Below are 14,465 nucleotides of genomic sequence, written 5' to 3'. Positions count from 1 at the left end.
CTGTTTATGTGGGTCTACTTTTATCGCTTTTGCTGGCCCCTCCCATGTCATTGTAATGTAGCATGCTATCCCTCCAAACACTCATCCTCCTATGTGTAAGAAACCTTGAATTTTCGGGGATGTGTTACCCTCATGTTCCCATGTCTCCGAGATGATGAGTATGTATGTTTCAGCTATTTCACCTTCCAATGTGATGGCCTTATCCAAGGTCCATCCTTCTATGCTCCACACTTTGATCCTAAGGGTCTTGAGTCCCTATGCTTGTTTCTCTCCTCCCTATTTTTTCCGTAATGACGGCCTTCGCATCCTTCATGTATGCATGTGTACCTTCCTTTTTTACTTTCCTGATTTTCTCAAGCTCCTTCAACTTTTGGGCATACTGACTTCTCGAAGGACCTCACATATGGAGTGTCCCTTAGGGTGAAGTTTGTGAATGAGCACTTTGAGGCGGGATTGAGCCTTGAGAGTCTTGAAACTTCACAAGTATTTGCCCTGGCTTTTCTCCTTTCTTGCCTACCCTGAAGGCTTCCTGCCACTTGGTGGTTGATATGTGCATCGTTTTTTGAAAAACTGGAGTGAGGACTTTCTCCATGTCCTTTCTTCTACTTTCACAATCCAAATATTGAGTACTTTTTCTTTTTGTTCTTGCGCGCGCGCGAGACACCTCAGGGAAGATTTATGGGTCTACTAATGGGAAAATTCAAAATCTTTGAGCTCAAGCATCCGATTTGCATCAAATTTTTTGCATTGTGATTGCAATTTTGTGATCCAATCTACTATGCAATTTGTATTGTTATTGCATCAACAGAAAAACAGAAATTTGCAAAAGTGGTATATGAAATTCATTCCATTAAGCAATAAGGGTCCTAATCTAATTAATCCCTCCCCCTCCACTTCTCCGCCCTTCACTCAGCCTCGCCACCCTGCTCCGTCCCCTGCGCCTCGCCGCCCCCCCCCCCCCCCCCTTCTCTCACTCCCTTCATTCCTCCGTCCCCTCCGTCTTGTCATCCCCAGCCCCCTCTCTGAGTCCCTCCGCGCACCCTACCCTGCCCGCTCTCTCACTCCCTGTGCCAGCCCACCCCCCCCCCCCCCAACACCCCTCCACCCTCTCTCACTCGCTCCGTTCAGCAACAAGCAAATAGAGGTTCCCTGTCCCTCCATCCTTCCTTGCAATGATTCAACTATGGTAGGCAACTAGTAGAGTTAGGGAGTGATGCAGGTTTAAGCAGGGGTGGGGTGGCGTCTTTGTTCCCCTGCGTAGTCCTTGCCTCTACCTCTTGGTACGTGCCCAACTGACCTCTTGCATCTTTGCAGTGCTTTCTTGCTTCTTCGACGGCCTCGTGTTGCTCTTCCCTTAGGTGGAGGGAGCACTTTTGATTGTATTTGCGAGAGCGAAGATGGGTTTTTAGGAAGAAGGAGAAGGTGAATATCATTGATTTGTTTAGGACGAGTGAGCGAGGCTTTTTTGTGTCAGCAATGACGCTTACGGTCTTGGTTTGCATGTGCTATTTAAGACGAGGAGATGGAAGAAGGGAAGGTGCTGCAGCAGATCTGCGATATGCTAAGCATCTCAGAATGCGAGGAGGCAAGGCGATTCAGAAAGATCATAAGCTATCCAAGCACGGAGCCTCTTTATACGTGGTGAGCAGGGAGCTGGAAACATCTGGAAAGACCTTTACATGCGTTGAGCAGGGCATGTGGTGTCTTATCCTTCCTCCTTAATCCCTCCCCCTCCCCCCCTTCCCCCATTCCTCACAACTAGCTAATACCATTTTCCACCAAGTGGGGGCCCCTATTGGGGATGGCAGAGACAATTTGAAAAATATGCTGGAGCAGCCAGCCAAAAAGTTGAGAAGCTACTTAAAAGAAGCTTTGGAACACCGCAAGAAGGTACTAGGACTAACATACAAACTAGCCCAACAAGTACTCACTACATAGCAAGTATGTAATATTTTCTTTCACTGGATGTAAGGGGTCGCCATTAGTTAATAGTAATCACCAGTCCCATAGATCTTGAAGGGTCTCACGCGGACTTTAAAAGAATCATATCATCTCTCTCTCTCTCTCTCTCTCTCTCTCTCTCCCCCCCCCCTCGCCCCCGCGTGCGCACGCACGCATCGGTGGGATTGAGCACCATGCCCTTTTGGAATGCATTCTACACATCTAAGCGTTTGCACGTCCTAGATGGGGGCTACAACATTGTTTGCTCCCTCTTACAGGGTTGCTCTGGGTACTTACATCGACCATGCCAGGGAGATTGAGAGGCAATTCCTAGAGACGCTTCTTGGCAACATGCAAACCACTAGCAACAATCTATAAGTGTTTGTTCGTGGTTGTGTTGAGCCTCGCTAGACGTTAATTAGGGAAAAGCAGCTAGATAGCACTCATGTTTCACAACTCAAAGAGTACTAGGCTCGTTGGGTTTACTAGACCTATCACTCATAGTATAGAGAGGGCTGATGGAGCTACTAGGACAATGGGTTGACAATAGTAAATCAAAGACGTACTCCAGAGGCAAAGATGGGTTGACATTAGTAAATCATAGATGAACTCCAGAGGCAAAAGATGGGTCTTAACGTAGTCTGGTGGCATCTAGATACATCTATCTCCATCATGTCAATTGCTAATGACATACCTCAATCCATTTGAGTTAGCTTAAATTATTTCCATCTTCACTTTCATTGTGTAAGTGGGTGACGGTGCTACTAACCCCTCCTTGTTTCGTGCTACGGTGGCTATGCAATACCTTATTAAGACATTGCTCGCTTGACACCGTGCTACACAAAGAATATTGTGCTAGGGGGAGTGTCTTGGGTTTTACAAATTAGTTAGGTCGAGGTTGGCCTAAAGGAGCTAGTAGTGCCCACAGCTAGTAGTGCCCACATAAGATAGGCTGTACAATTAGTGCTTACTACATACCTTTAATGTACTAAGTGTCTTAAGTCTACTAATACATCATTGGTAAATGGCCATTGGGCCTAGGTTTGGCAGATGGTGCTAGAGGCTGCTAGTAGTGTGTCTTTGCGGGTGCACCACTGATGTCAGGTGGAGACACACACATGCACGTGCCCAGGCACACACTTTCTTCTTATCGTTTGCTCCAATTTGTTATGGGTGGTATTAGAGCGGTGAGATCTAGGCATGGGTGTGGACTATCTGCATAGTTTCATAGGAAATACATTGAAGAACATTCTAAGCGTTCGTCTAGTTAAGAGAAGTGTTGATGGGCATCTCTGTGGGTAGCTTGATGGAGTGACAAATATATGTCTGCATTGGTACTAGACTGTGGTAAGATTTTGAACCAATATATACCGTAGACATGCGGCTGTAGTGACAGAAGTTGATGACAGTGACGGTGTGCTCCTGATCGTGACTGTGACATCAACTAGTGCACAATGCTTTTATAGCTTGTGGAAGATCATGTACAGTGAAGGTGCATTTACAGCTTTTGGAAGATCATCGATGGTGAAGGCATCTACATATTTGTGACAAAGTGATGCGGTGACATGTACATGCAATTGTAGATCGTCAATAGTGATGTCTGTTGCAGATCATGGGTAGCGAAATGTTAGTAGTGACGTGTGTTGCAGATCGTGGGTAGTAAAATTACTTAGTTTCATAACGAATTCCTTGAGTCCTTGAGAGGTGAATTTAAACATGATAACCTTTACTCAGAAATTTGAAAAGTTGTTAATGCCTCTCTGCTTGTTTGCACTTATTGTGTAGGCTGAGAGGATGCATATACTAGGAAGAGGACATGGTGATAATGTCTCCCAAGCTCATCGTATGATCCTGCACAAATATTCTGCCAATCCAATCTGCAGATGATGCGAATGATGAGTGAATCATTTTTTGGAATACATGTTTGGGAGCTTAGAATCATCTGGACAGATTTTGCCCACTGCCTATGCATGAGCGGACCGCTAAGAACAAAATTTATGTCACAAGAAGCTGCAAATTGTATCAATACATATTGATAGCGACATTTTCATTAGTGTAATGAGAATTGAACCAGAAGGTTGAAAAGAGCTTCCCCCACATTTGTTATTGGACAGCATGCTGCCAGACTTACATAGAAGCATTGAACAAAATACACCCATGCCCTGGGGAAATCATTTAGTACTAATCATTGGACACCGGATTCTTGTTAAAGCATTAATGGGTGTTACAGGCATTGTTCTTTGCCACTCATCTTAGAGGAACTTCGCATAGTCTCTAGGAATGTTTTGAAACATGGAACGTTTGGAGTTTCAAAGCGTTTTAAAATGTTTCAAAATAGGTGCTTCGGTTTTGGAAACCCAAATTTCCTTCAATCATCATAAAACGGTCCAAGATACAAACCTTATTGGAAATGCAACAGTATGGCTCGAAAGAGTTCAGGCCTTAGCCTTGGCAAGTTGAGTAGCAGGTCTGTTTCTTTGGCAATGAAACGCTGCAAAATGTTTCAGAGTTTTACTTTCAATGAAGAAGTTTTCTTTGTGGCTATGGACTTATGTGCTGATTGAAGACTGCTCCTCTTAGTAAGTCCTATGCCTAAACTTCAAATTTAAGTAGATAAATTCTGAATGCAAGGCATTTCGATTTGGCCAGGGGAACCTGGCACCTTTGTGGGTATTTGATAATCTCAAAAGGTCTTTGTGAACCTGCTCTTTGGAAATCTTGTCATGACAAATGTTAGGTTGTGTTGATGTTCCTGTGTCTTATCCCTTACCTTCTTGCTATATATAAGGCTTTGGAGAATGGGATATTGTCACATTGTTGGTCCCGTATTACTTAACATGTTTTCTGTCGAGAGGATATTGAATTGGATATGGATGCCATAAGAAACTTTACTTATGTTTCTTAGCCTTTCTCAGTAGGAACTTCGCATAGTCTCTAGTAATGCTTTGAAACAGGGAACGTTTTGAGTTTCAAAGTGTTTCAAAATAGGTGCTTCGGTTTTGGAACCCAAATTTTCAAGCATCATAAAAAGGTCCATAATACAAACCTTATTGGAAATGCAACAGTATGGCTCAAAAGAGTTCAGGCCTGAGCCTGGGCAAGTTGAGTAGCAGGTCGGTGTTTCTTTGGCAATAAAACGCTGCAAAATGTTTCAGAGTTTTACTTTCAACGAAAAAGTTTTCTTTGTGGGTATGGACTGATGTGCTGATTCAAGACTGCTCTTCTCTTAGTAATTCCTATGCCTAAACTTCAAAAATAAGTGGATGAATTTTGAATGCAAGGCATTTCGATTTGGCCAGGGGAACCTGGCACCTTTGTGGGTATCTTTGTGAACCTGCTCTTTGGAAATCGTGTCATAACAAAAGTTAGCTTGTGTTCCTTACCTTCTGGTATATATAAGGCCTTGGAAAATGGGATATTGTCACATTGTTTGTTTTCTGTCGAGGGGATTTAATATACTGAATTGGTTATGGATGCCATAAGAAACTTTACTTAGGTTTCTTAGCCTTTCTATTGATTAGATGTCTAAGGGATGGCCATGGTCAGCAAGGAAGCAGAGGGGCGATGATAACATATTGGGTGGATTTATTTGTCTCGTCTATTGGAGCGTGTGATAGGACCCCACCAGCCTACCAGACATCCACGCACTCTCACCGAAGAGAGAACCCCATCCTTATAAAAAAACTAAGCCCCATCCTTATAAAAAAACTAAGTCCCCATCCATCCTAAGGACAAATTGTTCTTATGATGTCCATATTTCCTTATGATTGGCCTGGCAGGACTCAAACTTAGTCAAAAGCATTCACAATCACCTGCACTACCACGTCCAGCTTCCCTTTCACAATGTATTGAATACATTCTCCTTTAATACATCCATCCCAAGTCCCTGCCCATGTATGCATTCCGGCCGGAGCCAGAATGGCCTACAGCCGTGGTCAATGGTAGGATCCTCCTCCACACACGTGACACAATACAACGAAACCAACCTGTATCCGAGGCCAAGGAAGCTTGTGCCTGATTCAAAGCTGCTTGTGATCTGAGATTGGTGACTGTATAGAAATTATGTCACCATGAGGACTTTTGGTTTCATGATTCTGAGTTTGATCATGTGGTCTGGCATGTTATCAAGCAACTGTAGGCGTGTTTTATTCTTTTGACAATCCACAGGCGCAATTGGCTCTTGTCCAAGCAAAGATGACAGCAGAGCTGGCACAACTAAAACAAATGGCTCTGGAAAAAGATATACGTCTAAAATCAGCAGACAAAGCACTTGCAAATTTGAAACAGGTATGAGATCCTACCATGCTTGATTTCTACCTGATATAATATGGGTTTACTAATATCGTAAGGGTAAAACAAAAGCTGAAACAATAGAAAATAAGATGCCAGACACCTATCTACTCTGAGTTTTCAATTTATCGGTTCAGGCTCAATATTTTGAAGAGTGAGGCCCTGTGGTCCAGGTGCAGATAGAATATTGGGGTGAAGGAGGAAGAGTAGAGCTTGCAGGCAGCTTTAATGGTTGGCAATACTTTGTTTGTATGGAGCCAGATCCAACCTCAGAAATACCCAAATCTGGTGGTTCAAGGTGAGTTGCTTATGTGGTGTGCTTTGGACCTTTTGGAGTCACCAGATCCTACATATCTCGTGGTATATATATGCGGGGCTTGTGGAGGAAGTCAGCATTTTTCCAGAATATAGTGGTGTCTGCTAAATTTTAAAAAATTTTGTAATCCCAAACAATGTTATCGCCCTCTCAGTTCTAATAACAAGTAGTGTCTGCTAAATTCTAATAAAATTTGTATATCCCAAAGAATGTTATTTCCCTCTCAGTTCTAATTGTTGTTACATTGTTGTCTAACAAATGCAATGCTCAGTAGTTTGAAGTTTTAGATGTTATGCACTATGTATTAAATTCCTTTTTAAGCTTCTTTTGCACTAAGCGCCATAGAAATGATCTTTTTCTCAGAACATTGCAAGTGTTTCTGTACTAGCGGAAAGAAGTTCTGATTTAGAATGTAAATTTAATGGACAATATATTTCTCCTTGTGACTGAGTGCCAACTCTTGCAAATCTGCACTGCTCCTTTGTATGGCATCCATTCCATGTGGCCCATTTGTCAAATGGAAGCGTGTCTTCCACCTTGTAGATCTGAGTGATCACTTGGCATACCTTCTCCTCTTTGTGGTAGTCTTTGACAAGGTTGCTCCAAATGCAGAACTATGGGTGAGTGGTCGGACATCATGGTACTTGCCAAGATGCCCATCCATCTCGCTATAGGGACTAGTCACCCACATAGAAACGATCAAGCGAGTCTAGTAAGCAATCATGCCGACCTGTCCAAATGAGTATCTAAGGCTACCCTTTAGTCTAGTGAACTTTTATTTCCTTCATGCATTTTTACCTTCAATGAGTAATATGAATTGCTTGTAGGAGCCCCCATGGGCAAGATCTTTAAAAAGAGGCATGTGAAACTCGAGTTTGTTGCAATCACACCCAACAACCTAAGAGCGTACATTTGACATTCAATTGGTAAGTGGTCTCCAAACTGTTCTCTAAAAGCTTGTGTAACATAGACCTTCAAGATTTTTGTCACGGGGACGCGAATTTCTAAGCTTTAGGAATTTGTGGTGACAGCCCTAGCCTCCAACTGATCAATATTGTTCAAAGGACACTTCAGTGCAATTAATTCCATGGGCCAAGGCAAGGGACTGAAGGTTAGAGAGGGGTACAAATCCCTTTAGCTAAAATAGCTCCAGGAGCCCTGTTTGGCAAGCTGGCTTGTGGGACAAGGCAAAAATTCAAAATTTGCTTTGAGGCTGGTTTTTGGACCACAGAAGGAGAGGCAAGTCACAGCCCTTCCCTCAAGATAATGACTATAAAGAATGGAAGAGGCTGGGAAAGTGCTCCAGGCTATTCTATCACATCGCCTTGCTGATTTTCGACTACCAGGGCAGTCTATGGGCTGTTGGTGGGTTGCCAGGGCTGTCAGAAGCTCAAAAACGAATTTCGTTGTTGTGCCAGGAGACTCCAGTCTCCAGACCAGTTCGTTTTTGCTGCATGTCTGCTGTTCATGCCTTCCCAGAGGCCCACATCGGATTCGCACTTCTTCCAGGAGCCTTCCAGGCTAGGCACCTATCAAGATCACACTTTTTGGGGTAGTTTGGAGCTTCTAGGTAATCGATTTGCTTCTAGGTGGGAGGATTTACCAAGTCACACTTGCCAGAGGCTTCTAGGGCTGACAGATCTGATTTCCTTGTTCCAGATCTATTCCAGGGTCACTAGACAGATCGTTTTCAGAAATTCACACCTGTTTGAGCTGCTCTAGGCCTCCAAAATTGGACGGAATTTTTGTTGCTGGCTTCCAGGGTGCCATACTGCTACCAGCTTTTCAGGATTGGACTGCTTGGGGCCTAAGGGGTGTCATAAGGAAACTGTTTTTGCTGTTTTTCAGGCTGCTCTTGCTGATTTCGATTGCTAGACTGCTTGAGAACTGCTCTAGACAGTTTCGCCTTTTTGTTTGTTGCTGTTTCAGGGTTCGGAGAGCCTTTAGATCAATCGAATGCTTCCCAGAAGCTCTCCTACTACCTCAAAATCTCCAGATCCTATTGCCTTGTTGCAGCTAGCCTTTCTGTGTGCCACAAATAGCCAGGGTTGGTTGTTTTGCCTCTTTGTTCTGCCAAGACTCCTGTGAAGGGTATCAGAGCTGCCAGGACAGATTTGGCTGATTTCTCTCTTGCTAGGACTCCGTTGAAAGGTATCAAAGCTGCCAGGTTAGAACTATCAGCCAAAATCATAAGAAAGGCTGTCATGGGGTATTGGACTGGACTGGGATGCCTTTCTGAGACTGAAAGCTGGATGGAAGTGCCTATGAACAGATTATTCAGTTGGTTGATTTTGGGCTATTGCACGACAGTTGTATTTGGATGCCTTATGAATAAATGATAAAGAAATACCGAAAGGGGCGCTAAGTTTAGGGCCAGTCTGGTGACTAGTGCAGGACAAGGGCAATCTAGCTCTTGGGTGTTTTGTTCTAAAAGCGAGGGAGAGGGAGAGGGAGTGGAGTAGGAGGGAGGGAGGTGGAAAGAGATGAGGGAAGGGGAGGGAGAGAAAGGGAAGGGGAGGGAGAGAGAGGGAGGGAGGGAGATTTGAAATTTGAAAATTCAAATTTCAAAAAGTGGCCCCCTCCCCTCATTGATGGGGAGGGAGGTGGGCTCAATTGTGGGCTTAACCCACATAGGTTGGGCTGGTTAGGCATCTTTGGGACCCTCCAAGCCCCTTCAATTAGCCCACTAAGAATTCCCTAATCCATTCCTTATGAGGCCCTTTTGCTCGAGGGGTTCACCTCAAAAAAATTTAGTGTACCACGTGCATTCAAAAGGAGGGTCCGGGTTTTTTAATTCACATTTTTGAAAAAATTTAATAGGATTACAATTACAGGAGGGGTTTTTAAATATAACTTTGAAAAAAATCACTTAGTTCGTAAGTAAAGAGGTGTGTTTTTATTCGGGGAAAAATTTTAGTTGAGGGATTATCCCTTGAACGCACGTGATACATACAAATTCTTAGTAGTGCAACCCCCGAGACCTTTTGAGACCCCAATTCTCCCCTAATGCTTGTTTTGGTTTGCTGTGGGATTTCTAACTGGCTGGAAATTAAGTATTTGCTGGTTATTATCTGTTCACCGCCTTTTGAAGTTTCTGAAGGCCGGTTTCAGTGGTTCCATTGTCGGGACATCACCAACTTTCTCAAGGGGGTGAGACCTGTGGTTGTTCTGGATGATGCTAGGATCAGAGATATCATATCTCTTTGAAGAGGCATGTGGTTGCTAAGAGAGTTCAGCCAATAAAATCCAACCAAGATGTTGTGCAATGAAAGCACATAATGTGCCAAAGTATATGCCTCATGAGGAATAGCCAGAGACAAAGGAACACAATGAGATCTTGATTTAAGGACAGTTATTGGCACAAGTGGTAGAGTTTCCTCGTCGCTATTTGGATGTGATGTGGATGGAGGAGGATGAACTGGCAGATTCACCTCAGTTGATGCAACTCTACTTTTCAGCTTGAGCCAACTTCGGTGGGGGCTCATTTAGGCTCAACACAGTGTGCGGTTGAAGCATTGCCCTATGCTTAAGAGGGGGGTAGCACCTCCACTCCCTTAGTTCAACTTGCTTTTGATATCTAGAGGTCGCTTGGTGACACTTTATGTCTCACACGAGCTACCTCTATGCTAACGGTATATTTGCTGCGGGACTTCTAGATCAGTGTACTAGTCACTGTCACACACACACACACACTCTCTCTCTCTCTCTTCCTAGCCTCTCTTCGTACCTCGTCCGTACCTCCCTCTCTCTCCCGCTAGCCCCCCCTCCGCTCAGCCTCTCTCTCTCTCTCTCTCTCTCTCTCTTGTGATATTGTATTGCTCAGGTCCCATAGGCCGGTTTTGGTCTTCAGAGGACGATAATATATTCTTCTTCTTCTTCTTCTCTCTCTCTCTCTCTCTCTTCGTACCTCGTTCGTACCTCCGTACATCCGAAGTACCTCCACACCTCCGTACTTCGTCGGTACCTCCAAACCTTCGTACCTCCGTCATCCGTACCTCCCCTCGTCCGTACAGCTTGTCAGCAGGCAACCAGTACCGTACAATCCGTCAGCAACAGCCTGTACCTCTCCATTCATATCTCTCCCTCCGTACCCGTTAGAAGCAGCCAAACTAACCCTAACCCCGAGTTGGGCTAAACCCTAACCCCGAGTTGGGCTAAACCCCCAACCCAACCCAGGGGTTAGGTTAAGCTAGGGGGTTCAACAGACAGCCAACTATGGATTGGCCTACCCTCTCCTCCAAGTCCCCCTCAATTGCCTCAACTCCTTCAACATCCATCAGGGCTCGGTTCCTTGGGCAACAGGATCAAATTTTTTATCTGCAGCAGGCCACTAGAGAGCTACGATTGGAAATGGCAGAGGTAAAGGCTCGACTTCACATTCTGGAAGGGCTTGGTAAGCAGGCAATAATTGATGAGGCTGTAAAATCTTGTAAGGATTCCCCCCCTACCCCGCAGCTAATCTCTACAGTCAAAGATCTTGTTCACACTAAAGTACAAACTGCTGGACACCAAAGCAAGTAAGTCTGATATTCAAGCAGAGATTAAAGAACACGAAGCTAGATGTGATAATGCGCTGAAGATTAGAATAGGGGGGCTCCCAAAAGATTGGTACAAAGAGGAAGACACATATAGTGAAATATTCACAAGAGGTCAAGTTCAAGATTGGATTCAGACGAGGCGAGCACTCGAGGGTGATCACATCCAAGGGGTCACCATCTATGGGAGGGGTTTCCTCCTTGAGCTTACTGCATCAGAGATGTTCTGTAGTGTGGGGAAAATGTTTATCGAACAACACACGGTGATTGCAGCCAGATCGTCTCTCTTTCTCTGTTTTTGTTTCCTTTCCCTTTGTTTTCTCCCTCTGCCTCACCTTCTTTTCTTCCATCTGTTGAAAGCAGCAAGTAATCACCTAGTGCTTGATGGCAGATCATTTCCTTATCCTTCTCTTGAAATATTTAATTGGTATGGCAGTTTTGATTAGTTCCCTTGTGTCATGGACTATGAAGAAAGAGATAACCACGTAAGCTTGTTATTACATGTTTTATGTAAGCTATGTAGCTTTCGTAAGTATTGTCCTTAATGCGAGTATATGGATGCACTTAGCAGAGTTGGATGAGGAGCAGGATTAAGCATTAAGAAACCTTTCAGCATGAGGAATATAGAGAACGCCTGGGTATCATTGAGATGAGCTCAGTACGATTAGCAAGAAAGCCCTGCAAAATTTAAAGATAATTTCAAATAGTGTAGAGGACTTGAAGGGGAGTCTCATGTTTGATTTAAACTGTTGGGAGGGTTTGTTTTTGTTTTTTTGTATGGCAGTTATGTATATGTAAAAAAGTTTAGGGCTTTTAATATATACTATAGACAAGGGTGAACCTAAATGGTTTTAACATGTGAAGTATCTGATTCCAGAGCTACATGCTTTTCATATGGCATTGTGGTGAAACGTCTTAAGCATTTCCACTGTTATGAAGTCTGCTAAAGATTTTACCTTGAATGTTGTAACAGTTTGTGTTTATTGTAGGGGCGCAATGATGTGGGAAGCAGAACTTTGGCTGTATCCTGGTGTCTATGAGGTGAGCTGAAATATTGCCGATTCCAATGGAGTGAGAATGAGGAGGGACTCCTGAGGGTGACTGTTATTAATGCACCTTTAAATTCTTTTGTCCAGATCAAGTTTGTTGTGGATGGAAACTGGCAAATAGATCAGAGGAGGGAGGTAGTAATGCGGAACGCGCACCAAAACAATCTTTTACGAGTAGAACCATAGTGGTAAACAAGAAAGGCCTACAATGTCTTATGGGGGTTGTTATTGGTCACGTGATTGCTTATGGGGGTTGTCATTGGACACTCCTGATAGTTCTACTTGATTGGATTGTAAGATTAAGTGTTATGGTGTTCAGGGTTGAAACTTTGTATAGGTAGAATGGGTGGCAGTTGTGAGGTGATGTGGTAGATTCTAGCTTTGACAATCCTATGCTGTGGAAAGAAACAAACTGAGAATGAGTTGACTAGGCATTTTTTCTTTGTAATATTTATTTTCCAATATATCAGCAGAAACACGTTTTGAAGATCTGATTGAGAAACATTTCGTGACTAGAGGGATAACACAAGGTATTGATGAAAATTTCATAAAGATACTTGTATGGGTAAATACAGGTACCTTTAAATGAGCATGATTTATTGTTTGTACTGTTATCCTTTGCAATGTGCAGCAGTCCACTGAGGGTCCAAAGAAAGGATGGCCTTGTTGTCTCTAAGGTGGAGACGTCCTCAGACAGTGACTGAAATCTTTCTGCCCATGCCGTGTCATGAGTCTCCTGAGGTGTGTCATGGGGCCCTCATTTAAAATATATAAGCTGTATGATGGCACTGAATTTGGTGACAAAAACCCTGTATTCTTTGCAGCCTGTTTAGGAGTCGCCTTGTCTGTAAGGAATGCATTGATTTTGCAGGCAACCTAGGGCTTAAAAGCTGAATCTGTGTGTGTGGAATTCAACGAGGATCTCTCTCTCTCTCTCTCTCTCTCTCTCTCTCTCTCTCTGTGCACAATGAACAAATGCACAGTGGACATCAACCAAAATATGTATCGGTTGTCAATGGTAACCGCTGAGAGTGGAGAATGAGGTCTCAAGACTGAAGTCTCAAGACTGAAGTGATGTGACAATTTGGTAAATGGGTCTCACAGAACATAGGCGACGAATAGCTACCTGACTTAAGGAGTTTGGCTCTAGCTCTAGGGTCTACGATGCAGAATTCACATGGTCTGCAATGTATGTGATCATTTTTTAGGTTCTTATGGTAAGATATAACCGTCGGACCAAATTATAATGATAGATTATAATGTCACATATAGTGGTTTACACATTATAAAAATGCTTCACATTAATTCAAACATTTCTGATCTGGGAAAAAATGGAGTCATTTCTTCGCAATTCCATAGATTTTCCGGCCTTTGTACAACTAAGGAGTCTTTTATCACTCAATGTAGTAATTTGATCACTTTACTAATACAAAAGAGGTATAATCCAACAAAAATAATGGAAAAAGTACGCACAGTCTTAGATATGAAGTCTTTTATCCACGGTGTATCGGCCTTAGGAATGTTTAGAATGATTGAACACAAGCTGAAAACAAAAAGTGGGCAGCTGAATAGCCAATTTTTCTTTGAGTTTCAAAGAGAGTTTGATTAAGTATACATGTGCTTTCTAAGTTAGGAATGCAATTTTGCGGAAAGTGGTACATAAGTGAAATGGGTTCATTTAGTTTTCTATGTTTTAAATAATTCGTTCATTCTGTAAATTCTCTCTTTCATTCCTACATGAATGAGAGAGAGAGAGAGAGAGGGAGAGAGAGAGAGAGAGAGATTTTCCTTGTTTTTTGGTTGATTTTGGTTCTTGATTTGCTTGTTTATTTTTGCTTAGTCACCTTGTGCCTTTCTACTTTATTTCTTGTTTTCTTTCTTTTTTGTTTATTTGATATATTTTAGTAAGCTTTGGGTTCGCCCAAGAGACTCCGTGGGTCTTTAGAAACCTAGTTTAGCTGCTTATGCTTGATGACATAAGTGTTGCTTTGCTTGTCAAGTATGTCTTTCCATTTGTTTTTAAAAAAAATTTGTTACCTCATTTTTCTTCTCTTTCGTTTCTCTTTTATTTTTTGTGTAGATATTCTTTTTGCATAAGCAAGGTCCTAATGAATTTTGAAAGTTATTTAGTTTTAAGGAGCAATTGATTGTACTTGGTGAAATGGAATTTGATTTTGATATTTAATTGCGTAAGGTCCTTTCACCTCTGTACCTCGATTCCAATAACATTATGTGATCTTTGTTTGGGTTTTTATATCATGATCATTTTTAATATCATCTCTATGTCTTTAGGACTTTGATTCCATTGTTTGTAAGCAATGCATTATCCATGAT

The 14,465-nt window shown here is 42.8% G+C and overlaps 1 protein-coding gene across 11 annotated transcripts in view; it reads left to right on the top strand.

Moving 5' to 3' along the window:
• Positions 1-13,274, top strand: part of LOC147889147 (uncharacterized) — a 63,004-nt gene extending 49,730 nt beyond the window's left edge. For 4 of the 11 annotated variants that reach the window (XM_087391340.1, XM_087391341.1, XM_087391345.1 and 1 more), the window contains 4 exons: positions 6,109-6,228; positions 6,405-6,529; positions 12,072-12,123; positions 12,219-12,598. In XM_087391340.1, coding sequence (XP_087247466.1) covers positions 6,109-6,228; positions 6,405-6,529; positions 12,072-12,123; positions 12,219-12,317 — 396 coding nt within the window. In that variant the 3' untranslated portion in view covers positions 12,318-12,598. The other 7 variants (XR_015542867.1, XR_015542866.1, XM_087391338.1 and 4 more) reach the window with 7 other exon arrangements.
• Positions 13,275-14,465: the final 1,191 nt, after the last annotated feature.

This window comes from Dipteris shenzhenensis, chromosome 20 (assembly GCF_047967505.1).
Source record: "Dipteris shenzhenensis isolate YYH24624 ecotype China chromosome 20, Dip_SZ_1.0, whole genome shotgun sequence".
In the NCBI taxonomy this organism is placed as follows: domain Eukaryota; kingdom Viridiplantae; phylum Streptophyta; class Polypodiopsida; order Gleicheniales; family Dipteridaceae; genus Dipteris; species Dipteris shenzhenensis.
Note: the sequence above shows the minus strand (reverse complement) of the source record. Positions and strands in the feature narration are given on the sequence as shown.